The sequence below is a fragment of the Pleuronectes platessa genome, chromosome 10 (genome assembly GCF_947347685.1).
Source record: "Pleuronectes platessa chromosome 10, fPlePla1.1, whole genome shotgun sequence".
NCBI lineage: Eukaryota > Metazoa > Chordata > Actinopteri > Pleuronectiformes > Pleuronectidae > Pleuronectes > Pleuronectes platessa.
The window spans coordinates 16,184,950-16,202,741 of record NC_070635.1 but is presented as its reverse complement, the minus strand read 5'-3'; the positions used below and the strand labels follow the sequence as shown (position 1 = coordinate 16,202,741).

Genomic DNA, 17,792 nt, shown 5'->3' with positions numbered 1-17,792 from the left:
CTCTGTGGACCTATAGGAGGTTGTGTATTAACAATAATGGCTGTAAAGACGCCAATTTCTCGCTTCCCTCTGTGTGTTCTCTCTCTCTCTCTCCCTCTTTATCTCTCTCTCACTCTCGCAAACACACACAGACAAACACACAGACACGTTCGTAAGCGCATAATATCCTTACATCAACTGGAAGCTGAAAGGCCAGACACCCAAAGGAATTTAATATAAAATGAGGGACATTATCAGATTTCATTTATTTCTATCTAACGGCTATACGGGCTTAATACAAGCTATTTTGCCTCAACGTGTTCCACGGTGTATGGACATGGGCAAGGACAGGCAGAACCGTGGTTGATCTCGAAGGAAGCATGCTTGACATTAGATTTATTATCATTAAATCATATCTCACGGCTATCTGGGCCTGTAATGCAAGAGGATTTATTTTCACATCTACACAATCTATGGAAAAAAAGGGAATAGGCTGACTAGAACATGGCCGGAAGTTGAGCCGTGTGGAAGATTTAAATGAAACTTGCTTGACATATGAAAATATTTATGTATGAGGGATATCACGTATCATATATTATGACAGGACTTCTTTGGACACATTTCATGCACAAAATATTGAAAAAGGAAGGTTATCATTGAGATAGATGACATTTCACTCTGATGTGGATCAGAAAGATACGGAATATCAGACAAATGATGTGTTTTAGAGCAAGAAAGATTCAGAAAGTGGCAAATACAAATGAATGTAGAAATTTAAGGATAAATATTAAATTATCTGGGGATTTTCGAATGGACAGCTTTTCCTAGCTTGTTTCCCTGTGAGAGAGCCTTTGAGGGGGTCTGGGACTGCAGCCACGCTTCATCCTTAGCACTAACTTTGCAGCAGACAGGGGCTTCGTCCCTGAGGATCTCAAACTGTTACACAGGCTAAGAGTGAATTAAGAGGTCTAACAACTCGTGAGACAATACAGTACATTTAAAGAGGTAGCTCACACAAAATCTGTCCTCTGAGAATGGAATGCCCAACCCCTGTATTATCATGAAAAGTGCTAACAAAGGAAATACACATTTGAGACCTCTGTGTAACGTGACAACTTGTTGTGAGACCCTGTTTTAGGTGTCTGTTCAGCTGTCTTTAGTTTGTGTAATATGACAACTGACAAAGTATTTCGCTTAAAGCCAGACAACCCTGAACACCGATATGGTGGCTGTGGTTATGGAGGTTAAGTGGTTGGTCAACTAACTAGAGGGTTGGTGGCAAGTGTAGGAGTGATGTATGATATAGAAAGTGCTGCACATAGATGCATATGAATGTGTTTGTGAATGGAAAAACTGTATGGCACACTGTGCTGTCCTGGAAGTGCTTTGAGTGGTCATCAAGATTAAGAGACTTATATTTAAATACAGACCATCTTTCCAAGACTTGTTGTGAGAGATTAATCAGAATTTTCTTAAATTTTTGAAGAAACATAATCCAAACTTTAATGGATCAACATGTTCCTTGAAGTAACGCAAAGTAGCCAACACAAAAAACACTGTTACAGAACTAATGTTCAGTGGTACACTGTCACAACGACGGATTCTTAATTCCTCCGGGAATCATACGTGTGGCGAAAGCATGTTCACAAATACAAAGTGTCTCATTTATATGCAGAAATGATAACGTAATACTAAGATATTCTCTGCTAACTGTGCTCAATTTATATCCTGTGTTTGTGTTAGGTGTGTGCTTATCCTCTGAGTCATTTGCATGTGGGTTCCATGTGTACTATCATTAGTGTGCTTGTAATTGTGTGTGTATGTGTGTGTGTATGCGTGGGAGGCAAAGCGTCAAGCCTGCCACAGTGAAAACGTGATCTGTCTCATATCCTTTTAATTAATGTGTAACGACTCCACCACAGGAACAAACTCCTTCAAAGGAATAAACTCTCCAAAAAAAAGTTGGCAATGCTAAAGCTTTGCTGATTGACACACTATGATACCTGCTAGAAAGACCTCAATCCCCCACATGTTCCCAACATGCATTTTGCTGTAACTGGCCACAGCCTTCCATTCAAAAGCACCGGAGATAGTATAATATGTCAAAATGTAATTTGTCTTTTTCAAGACAGCAGAAATATGTGGCGGCAGATGGAGTTGTCACTTACAGGAGGACAGATGAGGGACTCACACACACACACACAATCACACACTTGTACTGCTTTGAGTCACAAATTAACCCCTGGATTCCACCGGGCACGGGTCTTTGACGTTGTGTCTACCACATGGTTTGTTCCGGTCTTCCAGTTCTGACACAATGACCTCCTCATTGTAAGTATGTCAGATGTTACCCTCACTTTGTATGGGCCCAAATCCACACACAAACACAGGAGTATACTGTATATACACAAACACACGCACACAGTTGAGGAGAGTTATCTCTGGCTCCAGAATTCAGTCTCACAAATACAGAAACACAAACACACTCAAAATGTAATTAAGAAAAACCCCATCGACTAGATTGCTGACAAGCGGGGTTCATTTTGAGGAGGCCACTAAATCATCAAGACAATTCAGCAACACTGATGTACAACTACTTGTTATGTCAAGTGAACGCTTCTGGTTTTGAGGTGACTGAGGCCAACACTTACTGTTCCCCCCATTAAGAAACTCACGGCACTCAAAGACAAAAATAAACATCAGTTCATTTTCAGACAAAAAATTAAACACAAAGACAGAGATGGAAAAATGTAAACCAGGGAAGTGATCCAGGAACACCATGTTAAAGATGTCTTACCTCGTGGTCGTATGGGTTGTAGGAGTGGAAGAGATGGGACAGTTCTTTAGTCCTCTGCTTTTTCTGTAAGACAGTTAGAAAATACATTACAAAAGCAACCCATAAAGTGAATTTACAACACAGCTAAAAACACATAAGTCAAACAAGCTAGGCATAATGATCACATAATTTCAATAAACTGCACAATATTTACTTAATTTGAGTAAATAGTAATTAAAACCCATTCACCTTTGTAGATTCATCGAATCATTAGCGTCACCCTCTGTGTGCCAACTACTCAGCATTTGCCTTTTTTTTTTATGACAATTTGAATGTGAGTTCCTTTGAATAGTTTTTCCTTAATTCTATATTTGGTGGTGCTGTGGGACCAGTTACATGCACTTTATTTATCTTAGTATTTATATCTTAAATGATGTCCCCTAGTATTTTATTTAACCTCTAGCTGGTCTTAACAGAAACTTATGGTATAAATATGGACCTTCATTACATCTTCAATGATATTAACTTCCCTTAAAGACATGGAAATGAATCACAAGGCTGAGAACACAGCCTCCAGTAATTCATTAAGCCTGTAGAATGAACAGAGGAGGGAGAAATAGAGTTGACCACCAGCTGCAGTAGGAAATATTTCGAATTTTCTTATTTTATTCCCACTCGAAGTCTGGACTTAACCTTGCGTGTCCTTAATGTATAATGAGATGCACAAGCGTGAGACATGACTGTTTGATGCGTGGCAGTTGTTAATGCAATCAGTTACATGAGGCCGACGCAGTTACAAAGAGCGCTAATTAGCGCGCTGATTAGGCCATGTCTGGCTAAGGGGGAAGGATATACGTATGTCCTACTGTAGCTAAAGGGAGAATGCATTTATTGTCATGCTTACTCCTTTTTCCCTTCTTCTCCAGTGTTAGCATGCAAAGGGCTGGGTTCAGTGTCCTTAGGGCAGATCTGCACATATGTTGCAGACAACCTACAAGTCGTTCTGCTATTACACACAGGCGTCATTACAGGATGACGTAAGCGCTGCTTTGGGATAGGCAAAGACGACTTGAGGATTTGGAGAAATACGGATGGAGAGGAGGAAGAGGACAACTTAGATTCAAATAGTTGTGGTCAAGCTGACAACGATGGCGCAAGTTAAAAAAGTTAGTAGGAAATTACATCAGGCGGTGCTAATGTCCTTTAACGTCAACAGGAGGAGTGAAAAGTGTCAGAAAACAGGCAATGAAAATGAGAAAGTGGATGAAAACTGCAAAGACGAGGATAGAAAGGTGAAATAAGAGTATCAGGTGGGAAGTGTTTAAAGACGATTGCATTCCACCCCCTCGGCCAACGACAGCTTGGACTCTCTTCGTCTCTAGTGAGGTCCATTCTTTCATTATTGCGCCTCTTATCCCTCCTTGCCCTTCATTCTTTCCGTTCCACTGGTGCACTGCTTTTGCCTCCCCATGCTCCACACCTACCCATCTTTTACTCATTCTCTGTTCACCTAGGGCTCTTCACAATCCCATAATCATTGGCCCTGTCCGTCTGCCATCCAGATTCCCTCTCGCTTTCTCTGCCAAAGGGCTCTCCAGATTCTCCAAATCCCCTTCTCTCTGGTTGTCTTTGGCTTTCCACATATATTCCTCAGTGCCCACCCTCTCCCCTTACTCCCTGTGTTTTTCATCAGTGAAGGAAAACTCATACTAATCATTCCGTCTCCACTCTCTCACCCATCAACCCCTTACAAGTCTGTCCCCCTCCTCAATCTCTCACTCTCTCTGCCTGGAGCACCTCAGGTGAGAGTAATCCTCTAATCATTGCTCCTCAACACCATTCTCTCTCTTCCTGCCATCCCTTCATCACTCTCACCATCATTCCCTATTCAGCAGTGTTGGACTGTTTGTGTGTGTGTGTGTGTGTGTGTGTGTGTGTGTGTGTGAGAGTGAGGGATTGTAAAACAGATGTAACTGCAGGTAAGGATTTCTCAACCCCCAATGAGCTCCCAGCAAGATTTTATCCAGCTCAATACTACACACACACACAAAGACACACACCACAGGCACGAATACCATTACACGCTGGCACACACAAACTCTTACAGTATACAAAAAATGTACAGAGGTGTGAAAACCTGCCAAATACAATGTAAAAGGCCAACATGAAAAACACAAAAGAAAAAGGAGACAACCTAGAGAGAATGGGAAAGAGAAAAGCAAAAGCAGAAAGAGAGAATAAAACTGATTTAAAATAATTATACAAAATGTTGAGTGACAGAGATCCATCACAAATCTGCCACCATAAAAGGGATTAGAGAAAGAGACACCCCATCTCAATACTTGAGCCTTTTCTAAAGTGATGATGCCACTTACATAGAGGTTATGAGGTGGATATTTCAAGCCAAGTGTGGAAACAGCTGCAGGAAGGTGGATAAGCACCATTCTTATTATTCCACGACACCTGCTGCCAGGGTGCCTTTGAGCCAGACCTACACCCTGAGTTGTAGCAGTGGAACTGGTCTGTAGCCACTGGCAGGGGGCTCTGTTATAAACAAGTTGAGACTGAGTACAACTGATAGACACCAGACTAGGAGGCAGATTTAATTTAACTGTGCACTGCTTTTGGCCATCAGTGTTCCAGGTGAGAAGTGTCAGTATCGATAAATGTAGTTTAAATGTGTGAATCCTCACTTTTATGGCCTTACCTTTTTCGTTTTACGTCAGAAAATAGAATTGGCCGCTACTTCTGTCTCTTTACATAATTATACAACAATGTTTCACCATTAAAAACACTTTTTTTTGGTGGGAATCCAACTAGAACCTGCATTTAATAGATATTTCTAATCTTTAATTAAAAATAGTGCAAAACAAACTGCGACCACCCTGTTTAATGTCAGTGGTTCTGCTCTTCATACATTCTACCTTCAATCCATTGTCATCTTTCCAACTCTACTGTGTAGAAGAACTTTATTAATTTGCAAAAGCTGCACACAATCTGTCAGTATACAGATTTGTCTGCGTGTTTGTGTGCATATGAATGGCTCATCAACCGAAAAACGTTAATCTAGCATGCCGTCGAGGTTGTGTAAGTGACAACCCAGCAAGTACACAGACACTGTGTGTATGTGTTTGTTTGTGGACCTGTCACTATCGTGATGATGAACGATGGTTGGTACAGTGGCATCCATCTGTTGTTGCTGCCGGAGACGGATGCAACGTGTAACCGGAAGTGACATTACATGGATACACACACACACACACACACACACACACACACACACACACACACACACACACACACACACACACACACACACACACACACACACACACACACACACACACACACACACACAGGTCCCATGCGGACAGGATCAGACATGCAAAATGCTATGGTTTTAGGAAAAATTGTAACACTACTCGACCAGATACAATATTTAAAGTCTCATATTTTACACTTTTCTGGTGTTTTGCAGACGTTCTGATATCCAAATGAAGGGCAGCATGGTGGTACAATGGTTGGCGCTCTCACCACACAGCAAGAAGGTTATCTGGCTTTCTCCCAAAGTCCAAAGGCATGCAGATTGTGGTTGGGTTGATTGGAGACTAAACTGTCCGTAGGTGGTAATGGGAGTGTGAATGGTTGTTTGTCTCTGTTTGTCAGCCATGGGATATGCTGGCAATCGGTCCAGGGTGTACCCCACCTCTCGCCCAACATCAGCTGGGATTGGCACAAGGCCACCCCGTGACCCTCAAGAAGGACAAGTGGTAAAAATAACGGATGGATGGATATGAAGAAGATGATATATTTATGCCAAAGATATTTTTACGGGCAAGCCAATAACAGGTAAAAGATTGTTGCCTAAAAGTTTTGCTCGGTAAAACTCACTGGTAAATGTAGTTGGCGATGGTCAGTCAGAGCTGAAACCAGCCAAACTGCAAATTCCAACTGCTCCAGCTATATTTGGTGTGGAGCCTCTGGCCAGGTTCCAGTACAAAGTCCTCGAATAGAGCGATGTCAAGGTGACAATCCATGATGTTGCGTGCCCCGGCCAAAAAGAGGAGTGGTAGAATCTGCTGCCTCAGGTGATGCAGCTAAATCTCTTTGGGCTGCTAGACCCCCTGGGCAGAAAAGTTCAGTCCTACTGAGAATCAAAGTCTGTCAAAGTCTGTGTGAGCGTCTGTGGCCCCAAAAAGCAAGACTATGGGGGACATTTGTGTGAGAGTCATGGAATTTCAAAGGTACTGGCACCAACGAATTTCTGGTATTGTGACATCCTTTGTATCGTGAGTGTCAGTTTGCCCGGTTGTGGGTATGTTGTGCGGCAAGGTGACGGTGATCTTGCCTTAGCCTGGACTGAACAAGCTTCAGGCTCACCAGTATGTGTCTGTTTGTCTTTACCTAATGACAGACAGATGTTAGTGCTATAGAGTCTACACCCACGGCAAGTGGGTCTGTGTGGAAGTGTGTGTGTATCATCACAGAAAAGAACCCTGAAGGCACAATCTGAGTCTGCTTCCGTCTTTGTGTGCCAAGGATTAACACTTCCTAAAGCATCACAGTGAGGGTGGTCACAGCGACGAGGCTCTGCATGTGTGTGACCTTCGTCTGTCTACAGAGGTCACTGTACTATATAACATGGTCCAGTTACAATATGTTGAATGATGACTTGTGTCTGATCCCCTGAATGTTAGTTTTTTTTACTAAGGTGTACATAAACCTGTAAATTGTTAATATGCACCGAGAGAATAACAAAGTTTGCTTCCTAGGTCAGATTGAAGCAATGCAGAGCTGTGAGTGTGATATTCGTGAGCTTTGTTCACACTCAACAGAGTCGCTCTTCAAATGTGACCATGTTGCATCAGAAGAGACTAAAAACTAATTTCATCATGGCATTGAGACACATTCAGGTCAGTGAATTAGTAACGTTCAAGAGCTGCCATCATTTAAATCTCACCAGCTGTGAACTATGAAACTTCCTTTCAGTTGAGTGCCCTTGGGAGAATCATGTTCAAAACAAATCTCTTTAGTCGACTGGGATTTCTTTTCAATAAAATACAAATGTAAGATTCTTTTTTAAATTAATTAGCTTGGTGTTCATGATGGAATATGAATAATTATTGCCATAACTTACTTTTTTTTAACTTTTTACCTTTTTCACTCAAAAGTAAATTGAGGTATTGACATGTTGAAGGAAATGCAACTGTGTAAAAAAAATTGATTTCATGAGATAACCATCATTTTAATTGGTTTTGTTCACCAGTATTATCTTTCTGAGGCATCAACTCAATTAATAGTTCCTCTACAAAGTTCGTCTTTAATCAAATCTATAATTATGTGTTAGTTCCTAAAACTAAGACCCACTGGGGATCCTCATATTTATACCCTGCAGAATATAGTCAGTAAGTCTCTCCAGCTAGTTATAACCCTATAGGAACATTATGAAATATTATGAAATATAATGCAGTTGGGTGTGGAAAAACAAAAACAAACAAACAAACAAAGCTGCCCCGAAAGGCAAAGACTGGAACCCGTCAGTTTGCTGCAATTCTTAAAGACAATTATTTATTAATGGGTTATTTAATTCTACATATGGGGACATTTTAAACACTGATATAATATTATCTTTCTGCCTGGTGCGTAGAAGTGGTGAATTTAGAGCTTGCAGTGACTTAATACAATAACACCTCTGGGATGATATTTAGAGTAGGCAGAAAATATTGTACATTTCCAATCTGTCTTTAGCATAATTGTAACACCTAAGCTTGGAGGCATAACTTGACAGATTTATCATCTAATGTGAATTTACCATATTGCTGAAACCCTGAACGCCCCATCGAACCCCATTCAAAAAACTACACCGAAAAGAGAATCTTATTGTTGAATATTTGTTAGATCTGATTCATCTGATACAATTCTCCGTTGGGTTTATCCCTTCTGCGATCTTTAAAAAATGCAGTGTGTGTTATCCCTTCCATTATTAGCGGACCAGGTCCATTAATCATGTGCAAACCCACCCGGTCTCAGGCAGCAACTTAACCATTAACTCAACCTTAATACCTGTTAGACTGCCTTTAGCCGAGCGGTAGTATCTCCCCTGATAGTGTGTGTGAGGGAGTTACTGTCTGCATTTGAAACAAAGAGAGCTGCATGTTTGTGTCTGTGTGTGTGTGTATGTGTCCACGCTAGAGTTTGTGTGTACATCCAGGCGTAGATAAATGATGGTGCACCAAGAAGATGGAGCTACTAGTGGCTGGCCAGCTGTTTCACGTTGACAGCTGCTGCACTGGTGCCTCGTGGGTAATGGAGTTCTTAACCAATTACAACCTGGGGAAATTAAAAACACTGCCCAACTAGAACAGCTAATCTCCTTCTTTATCACTTTTTTTTCGATCTCTCTGCCCTGCAGCTGCTCATTCTCAGCTCTTCCTTACATACCAATAGACGTCCCAACACACACGTACACACGCTCCACTCACCAAGTCCATTTATCAAGGCTAAGTTCTAGTCACCTGGGGATGATTATGGAGATCCAAGCTAATAGCATTCACATCCCTTAATTCTCAACGCGTTCCCTTCCCTCTCTCCATCCCTCCACCCCTGTGGTCTCCAATTCTTTACATCTGCCTCTGCTCTCCCCTTGTCCCGCGGTCTCTCATACATCATCCATTACCATAGTTAATAAGTTAGACCCACAGATAGCACAAAACACCTGGACCTCGTCGCAGCTGGACACTGTGTGTTTTCTCTGCTTCACTCAGCGACTCATTGAGATAAATCTCTTTATGTAGTTTTCTATTCAAATGTTTGTTTTTGCCACGGCTGGAAATCAGACAGGTGAGGCTGAACAATATTTTAATAAAACACAATAAAAATAAAAATGTCAGCACACCAATTGACTAAGGGTGTACGTATTTATGCCACACCTTACTTCACTTTGAAGAGTGTGTTGTTACTGGCAGATGTGGACAAAAACCTGGCAACTCAAACAATATTAAAAAAATACACTTTTGCACACTAATATTTATCCTTCATCGATCCTTGATCGCATAGGTTTTCTGCTGCAAGTACCCAAAACAAGTTTATCATTTGACTTCTGCACCCTGAGTAATGTTTATTTTCCAATGACAAATGATGTTTGAATAAGTGCAGGAAAACAGCTTGGTGTAACATATTTATGTTTTTCTTATTCAATCTTACAAAACGAAGATAACAATATATAAAAATATTCGCACTTTGCTTTTGCGGTCAAGATTTAGGATCCCTGCCTCCATCAGTCACATCCTCATAACCGATGAGCTGCCACATTTAGTAAGTGAGCACTTGCCGTGGCCAGTCAGATTTCTAAGGATGATGGAGCCCCTCTAGGGCCCGCAGCCCTTTATGTCCTCCATGCACATCCCCTTTCCTTACTCTTCTTCCTTTCCTCCATCCCTCCTTACCTACCCTCTCTCTTTGTCTCAGGCCTCCCTCTGTCTCTGCTTCCTCCTCCATCCATCCCTCCTGTGGCTATTCAACACAGTTGTGTTCCAGACAAACCATCTGGTGCACTTTATTAATGACTGACCCTACATGCCCTAGACATCGCCTAGCTGCCACCACTCACTGAGTGTGTGTGTGTGTGTGTGAGTCTGTAAGAACAGGTGCATGGTGACTGATGATGTGATGTTGTGTGCAGCTTTAACCACCAAAGTATGTGTAGTGGTTACAGGGACTTTAACATATTATTCTGACTCCTTCTCTCACCTTTTGCTGTCATCTGTCAAGAACAGATATCGTCACAATTCATTTCAATTCAAATCATCTCAATGAGCAGTGAAAATGGTGAAATGGAGGATGACAGAGTGAAGAAGGATATATTATTTTGATGAAGTGAAGCAAGCTGCTCCTTTCTAATCAAAGATTTAGTGCAGTCATTAATATAAAAAATAAAAACTAACTATCAATTTTATTTCATGTGTAAAAGATGGTGATATGAGAATAGAAAGTTTCTACAGTAACCAGTGATATGGCACAGAGCTGCCTGCAGAATAAAGCCTTGGAAAGATGCATGCAAACATCCAAACGCTGACAATAAATGTCGGATGAGACAGATGGAGGAGAAAGAAAGGAGGGGGGGGTGAAAGATAAGAAGAAGCGAAGCAGCGATGTGGTTGTCTGGGGATTGATCCCTCCAAGACACACTCGGCTTCTCCTCAGAGAGGAAGGAGGGAGGAGGGAAAAAGAGAATGACTTATGAAGACGCTCCACTTGAAAGAGATGTGTCAACACTTTGATGGTAAAGAGTGTGGGGGCACAAATGCGAGAAGATATAGAACATACAGTGTCGGGCAGCAAAGGTCAAACCAAAGAGGAAAAAAGAAAAACTTTTCAGGCGAATGAACAAGTAGATGAAGGGTCATTAAGATTCATTAAACAGATACAAGCGATAACATAAGAATGAAGAGTTATTTAGACAAGTTAGTGCTGATTAAGCAGAAACTTGGTAATTTAGTAGTATTATATCAAATGAAAGTCTGAACGTTAATACATAGTATTAAAGTTTAATTATTATTTTTATTTAATTTATAGTTGAATATGGTTCTGTGCACAATAATTTAAGTGAGAAACCTGTGAGGCAAAGGGTCAAGGAAATGCTGGAGCTGCTGATATGTTCATCTGCCTCCCTCACACAGACACCTCTGCTAACAATTACTGCTTCATTAGCCACTAATTCTTTCATTTAGCAGAGGACTGAGAGAGAGAGAAAGAGGATGAGAGGGAGAATCTTACAGGAGTCGTATGGTTATACAGAGAATAACAAGATATAATGAATACACGATGTGCTAGATGTTGAAACATCTGACTTATGTTGTGGAGAAATACTAAAAAATTCTCTTAATGCTTAATACGAATATAAGAAAAAGGTTTCCCCTCCATTTCTGGCTCTCGGGATAATATTAGTTTAAGGGGAGATAAAGCAGCCAAGGACATGTTGGCTTAGATGGCAGATGTCTTATTCTTTCACATTCAGTTGATGTTTGTTCATCCCAACAAAGTGTTTTCACCTCTGAACAGATTTGGACTTTCTGATTCCAGTTCACTCCCAGCAGTAAAACTTTAAACCAGACTATATAATACTATTATGCTCATATTCAGGGTCATAATTTAGATTCTGGTTATAGCTTGAAAAGTTGTTATTAGTAGTCATTTTCCTCATGAAGTTAATTGCTGCAGCGGGCTTTTTAACTTTGCTGAACTTTCACATACCCAAAAAAACCCATAAAACACTCTTAAAGAAAGAGAAGCTAAATAAATCACCTCTAACTCAAAATCAGGCTTTAACATTTTTTACATTAAAACTGCATGCCTCCATATGAAGAGCGACTGTGTCAGTCTGTCCGTCTTGAAGGGACAGTGAGACACTGTAACTCGTATGCACTTATCATACACACACTTCTAACGGCTTTCAGGATTAGCAATATTAAAATTCATAGTCATACAGAAGTCATGACAGAACTGGAACGGGCTTTTAAGTTTTCAGATGACAGGCGGCTGGTCTGTGTTTTCTCACACACATGCAAATTTGTGTCTGCACATGTAATAAAGTTTATGCATATAAACAGCACATACACACATGCATGTCAATAAAAAAAGTATTTACAGTATGTATGGGTTTCTACACATGATACAGTTGCAGATCTTTTTAATACATTTTTAAGAAAAGCTGGTTTTACCTCCAATTTAATCCATCTTAAAATCATTATTAAGTCATATGATGTATATTAGATGACTACTAAAACTGTATTGAGAGTCTTTTTCTGCCCGTGTCCCGCACTCACCACTTGTGCTGGTACTTGCTCCATCTTGGCGGCAGGTGTACCAGGTCGGGGGTAGAACTGGTTGATGAAGAGACTGGGGAATTTGTAGCATTTCACCAAGTCTACCGTCTCCTGGAAGTCCTCCTCTGTCTCACCGGGAAAACCGCAGATTATATCAGTAGCGATGGTTACACCTGGGACCCTAAGGGAGAATCAGACAGAGAGAGAGAGAGAGAGTGTGTGTTCAGGCTCACATATTAAAGTTGTTATTTCCTGGTTGTAAAATTATGTTTTAAAAACATCTGGTGCTGGGACGAGGAAAGGCTTTACATCTGTTTAACTTCTGGTGTTGCGAGAAAATAGCGAGTCTGATCCTCAACCTTTTTGGGATAATAGTTAATATTAAGACAAACGCGTTTAGCCACGATACAGCACATGGTTGCACACAATCTGTCACATAGTATTGTTATGTATCTCCACGTTAAAATTTTTGTTTTGAAATGTTTTAGAATTCAATCAGAATGAATCATTGATATCCACCTCCTATAACGCAGAAACATCTCTTGAGATTTCATAATATAAAAAAGACAAACAACAAAACAACATACATTGTAAAGTTCAGTCTGACATTCATTAACCTCAAACTACACTTAGATCAATTATCTAAATTTACTCTGCAGTTTGCGATCCACTTACATCTTCCGATCGTTGACAAATGCCTTTGAAAAACTAGGTGAAGCACTGCAGCAGAACAGAAGGTTACAGTCTTTCCCAACTGACTCTTTCAGCCAATCAAAACCCAATTGGCAACCTCTGCTGCCAATCGTTAGCTATTGATTATTGACCCGCTGGCTCATTGGATTAATTGTAGTTGGTGGGGTCTGGGAATAGATGCATTGATTTGTTTTATGTATTTTGTTTGTATTGACAGCACTCGGTTGGCTTATAAAATATCTCCCAGGCTAAGTCACTGATGTCTGTCTGAAACCCATGTATCCTAAGATACATACTTGACATTCCCTTTGAAATATATGATGCCATATGGTTTCAATGATAAGTCTTGATCCCAAAGGCATTCAGTAGCTGTCCGGTATCATAAATGAGGATAATTTGTAATATGATGATGTAAAAACGAACAGGATCAACATCGATTTAATTTTTTTTGTCATAAGCTGGCTTTCCAATTGCTTTCTTGCTCTAGACAAGTCAGACTTAAACAGGTATCAAATGCAGAATTAATTGGAAATCATTGTCAATACAAGGGAGCTACACTATTGATTACAAGATTTCTATCAAAGCTCGAAATGCAGTGGAATAGGAGGGAAACTGTAGCCTCTCAATGTTATTTATAATGTGTTGCGTTATTTAGCGAGAAATGTCTAAGAAGAAGTCATGATTTAAGTAGTAACACAAAACGGACAGATTTATTCTAGAAAAAACATTTGGATGGAATGGAAGAGGAAGAACATTCCTTTATTGTATCTTTATTCTTGAAACTCTCTCTCTTCTTTTTCCTTCACACATTAATGAACAAACCCCGCTCTAAAGACACATGGCTGCAGAGGTTTACACACAATGCACATTAAAACAAGACACAAACACACATAGACAAACAAACATGACAGACCAGTGAAGCGAGAGACAGCTTAACAAAGACACTGAGAAAAGGACTGGAAGAGACACTTTCTCGGCAATCGACAACATGATGCATCTTTAATTACATTAACTCCCTGCATCTGCAACCCTATGATAACCTCTGACCTATTGATGAGTTCCAATTGGCTGATGGTCATTAATATTAACCAATGGCCTGCAGGCACAGGCATCCTTGACCTCTCAGATCTGCCTGACGACTACCCTAAAAAACAAAACAAAAAAATCCAAAAGCGGAATAGTTAAATGACTAAATGAATGAATAATCCTCTATTTGTGATTAAAATTAAATTCTTGGGATGCCCTCAAGCAGTGGTTCCAAACCCCCTGAGTACTGAACTCAAAATGCATGTTTTTAATCCTTCACTTTGGTGGGTAAACAAAGGACTGTTTTCCGCCTGTAGGCTCCAACAATAATTAATCAAGCAACGTGTAATGAAAAAGGGAAGAAATAGTTCAGTTTGCTGTGGTTCTGACAGTGTGCAACCACACTGCTTTCACCAGAACGAAGCAGGTTTGAAGGTGAGTAAGTTTAGTCAAATAAATTATTCTCCTTTTTTGAATAAATTCACACCATTTATTTATTGCTATTTAATTCTCTCATCACATGAGTATAAAATGTCTATAATGTGTTCCCTCAAGCTGTTTTATTAATGACAGTATAGTGAGGGAAGGTGAATGAGATTGTAAATGTAAACAAATAAACACTTTTTTCTGGACTTAATAGATAACTGTCGTTCTCATCTCCCTGGGGCTTGTTTATCTAATTTCCTACATGGCCCTTTGATGGAAGAGGTAGGGACGTATACACTGCAGGTGGCTGGTGGCTTTTTCAGTCTTCTACTAAGGAAGCAAGCTAATACACCAAGATAGAATAATGTGAGAAGAAAGAGAGACTGGTGTGAATTGGCTTCTGTGGATTTTCCTAAGGTGGAGGCCAATACGGAAAAATAACTTGCACACACACAGTGATTTTAACACCTCTGTGTCCCTCTGATCTTAGAGTGACTGAGGTGTGATATGGGATATAAATGGATAAAAAACACACTGATACTCGTCTAGGTAAAAAAAATGAGAAAGGAGAAATGTCTTGTACTGAACATAATTTAAGCAGTGGAGAATATTTGCAGGTTATTTTTCACCCAACAAGCCCATCACATTATAATATTTTTTCTGTTTAAATGCCGCAACAGCTGTATATACTCATGAAACCTATCTGATGTTAATTAGACCTGAAAATGACTTTTTTTTCAAATGTGCACAACATTAGTTTGATAAACGAAAATTCCTGCAAGAAAATGGACATAAAAAAGGTTAAAAAATATGAGAACTGTAAGCAAAGTAACCTAAATAACACTGACGGAGAAAGATTACTATCTTTGGTGTGTGGAGAGGAGATAAACAGAGCACAACAGAACAGGATCTATCAAATGAGCCATTATCTGGTATGTCACGCCGGAGGAAGGACTCACCATCAATACATATTGATTTCAGAACTATATCAGCGAAAGAATTGTTTAACAAAAACAAAAAGGTGTTGCTGTGTGATGCAGGTAGCATCATACTGTACAGCCTCAGTTCAAGTAGAGATAACATACAGGATAACTAAGTTAAGTCTACAACACAAAGACTATAGAGTAACGAAACTTTAGTTGAGATAATGTATGATCCCTATGTAGCTATTTATAAAATAGTGAAAGATGTGCATGTGTATACAAACGTGTTTGTACATCAGATGCCTGTCACTGCCTCAGACAAAGAAAGCAGTCGGTACATCACCTAAAGCCCCTAAATCAAAAAGAGATAATAGGGGGTGTTTGTGTGCTCTGCTCCTATCATTTCTTCTCCTGCCCCATGGAGGCAACGAGACTGGATCCCTGTCTCCCAGAGCCATAGTGTGATACCCGACTGTGCGAGCATTTACACAGGGAAAATGTGTTCATGAGAGACTAAAGTCATTTAATTAAAACTCAAGATAAGTACACAGTCGGTCCCCCATCTGCCTCAATAGGGAGAATTAAGCTTCATAAAACATGCCATTGTCTACGGCACAATTATTGTCAACTCTTTGTTTGCCGAGGCCCTCACACGTCTGTACATGTGTGTGTATGTTTCAATACACATCCAGTCATCCTCCTCATCATATATTCAAAAGATGTGCATGTGTATGCAAGCGTGTTTGCACAACAGATGCCTATGAGAGGCCCCCACGATAAGATGAAGGCGAGACCATTGGGACAGAAGAACCCTGAAAAACGACAGCAAGGAACAAACAGATGAGTGTGGCACGGAGGTGTAGAGAGGAAGGCGATGGGTGGAGGGATGGAGGGATGAGCGTGGAAGAAAGACAATCTGGGAAGGTAAATATTTACCTATTCATCTGTCGGAAAGAGACCATGCTACCCATCTGGGCTGCAGCGCAGCGCTGTGTGTGTGTGTTCTCTGAAATTATAATGTGTGGCACAGTGGGGCCGCTGCAGCGTAGGAGTCGGACAGTGAAGAGAAAGAGAGAGAGACGAGGTGAGGAGGAGAGAGAGAGATGAAGAGATGTAGATGGGGAGGCAGTGTGCTGTGGGGAGGGTTGTTGTCAAATGTATATAGTTTGGAAAGCTGCTGTCTTGAGGAAACACAAAATCAAATTTGCATGTGAGCTGACGGCTCAACTAGAGTGTGTGTGTGTGTTTGTGTGAGAGAGAGAGAGAGAGAGAGAGAGACAGAAAACAGCAGCTGGGGTGATGTGAAATTCTATAAGGAATGAAGTTTGTCGAAACATATTGTGCGAAAATTATGTTAGAATAAATCAATGCTTGTGCGAGAATGAAGAGGGAAGTTTACTTTTAAGAGACATGTTTCCAGTCCAGTTATTATAAACAACAAGCTAAACCTTTTTAAACAAACATTCTAAAATCTATATCAATAACCATCAACCCATCCATTGTTTTCTTGGGTCGTTTAACTGTCTGCTTAATACTACTAATCTACAGTGCCGTTTTACCAGAAATCCTGACATTTTCCAGATGGACTGAATGTCAGAACCCAAATGTCCGAGTCAGTTCCTCAAAGCTGTTGTGAAATCTCCCAAAAATCTCCACCTGAGAATACAGCAGGTCAATTTCTGAAATACTCACAGCCAGCGAGTGGGCGAAGAAAAGCAGCCCTACACGTAGAAGATTTCAATTCAGAAAGACAATGAGATTTGAGGGGTTTTGACAACAGGGGCTGATGTTGGTGCCGATGAGCTGTAAACAAAAACATGTGGTTTCCATAGTGGAATTTAAACGTCATGTCCCCTCTTGCACACTCAGCCCAGACGCCACCATTCACCTAAATGTTCCACATGCACAACAATGCTCCTGTTGTTGTGAGTGCGTGTGACCAGGACAATCCCCTGCTGCTTACTTCATATGGAAATAAAAAAGGCAAACTCGAGGAAATGTCTGGACCAAATTTTCCAGACATTTTAGAGTCCCTGTCTGAAAATAGCTTCAGTCATTTCTAAAACAAAAGCTACTCACCAGTCAAACATGCACTGAATCACCTTTTTAAATGATCAAAACATTTCCCTCTGAGAGTTATTCGGC

At 40.5% G+C, this 17,792-nt stretch overlaps 1 protein-coding gene across 1 annotated transcript in view; it reads right to left on the bottom strand.

Annotated features, from left to right (window-relative positions):
• cdkal1 (CDK5 regulatory subunit associated protein 1-like 1) overlaps positions 1-17,792 on the bottom strand; it is a 236,898-nt gene that overhangs the window by 59,504 nt on the left and 159,602 nt on the right. The window contains exons 11-12 of the mRNA XM_053431777.1: positions 12,580-12,760; positions 2,777-2,839 (exon numbers count right to left, since the gene is read on the bottom strand). Coding sequence (XP_053287752.1) covers positions 2,777-2,839; positions 12,580-12,760 — 244 coding nt within the window. The remainder of the gene's footprint in view (positions 1-2,776; positions 2,840-12,579; positions 12,761-17,792) is intronic.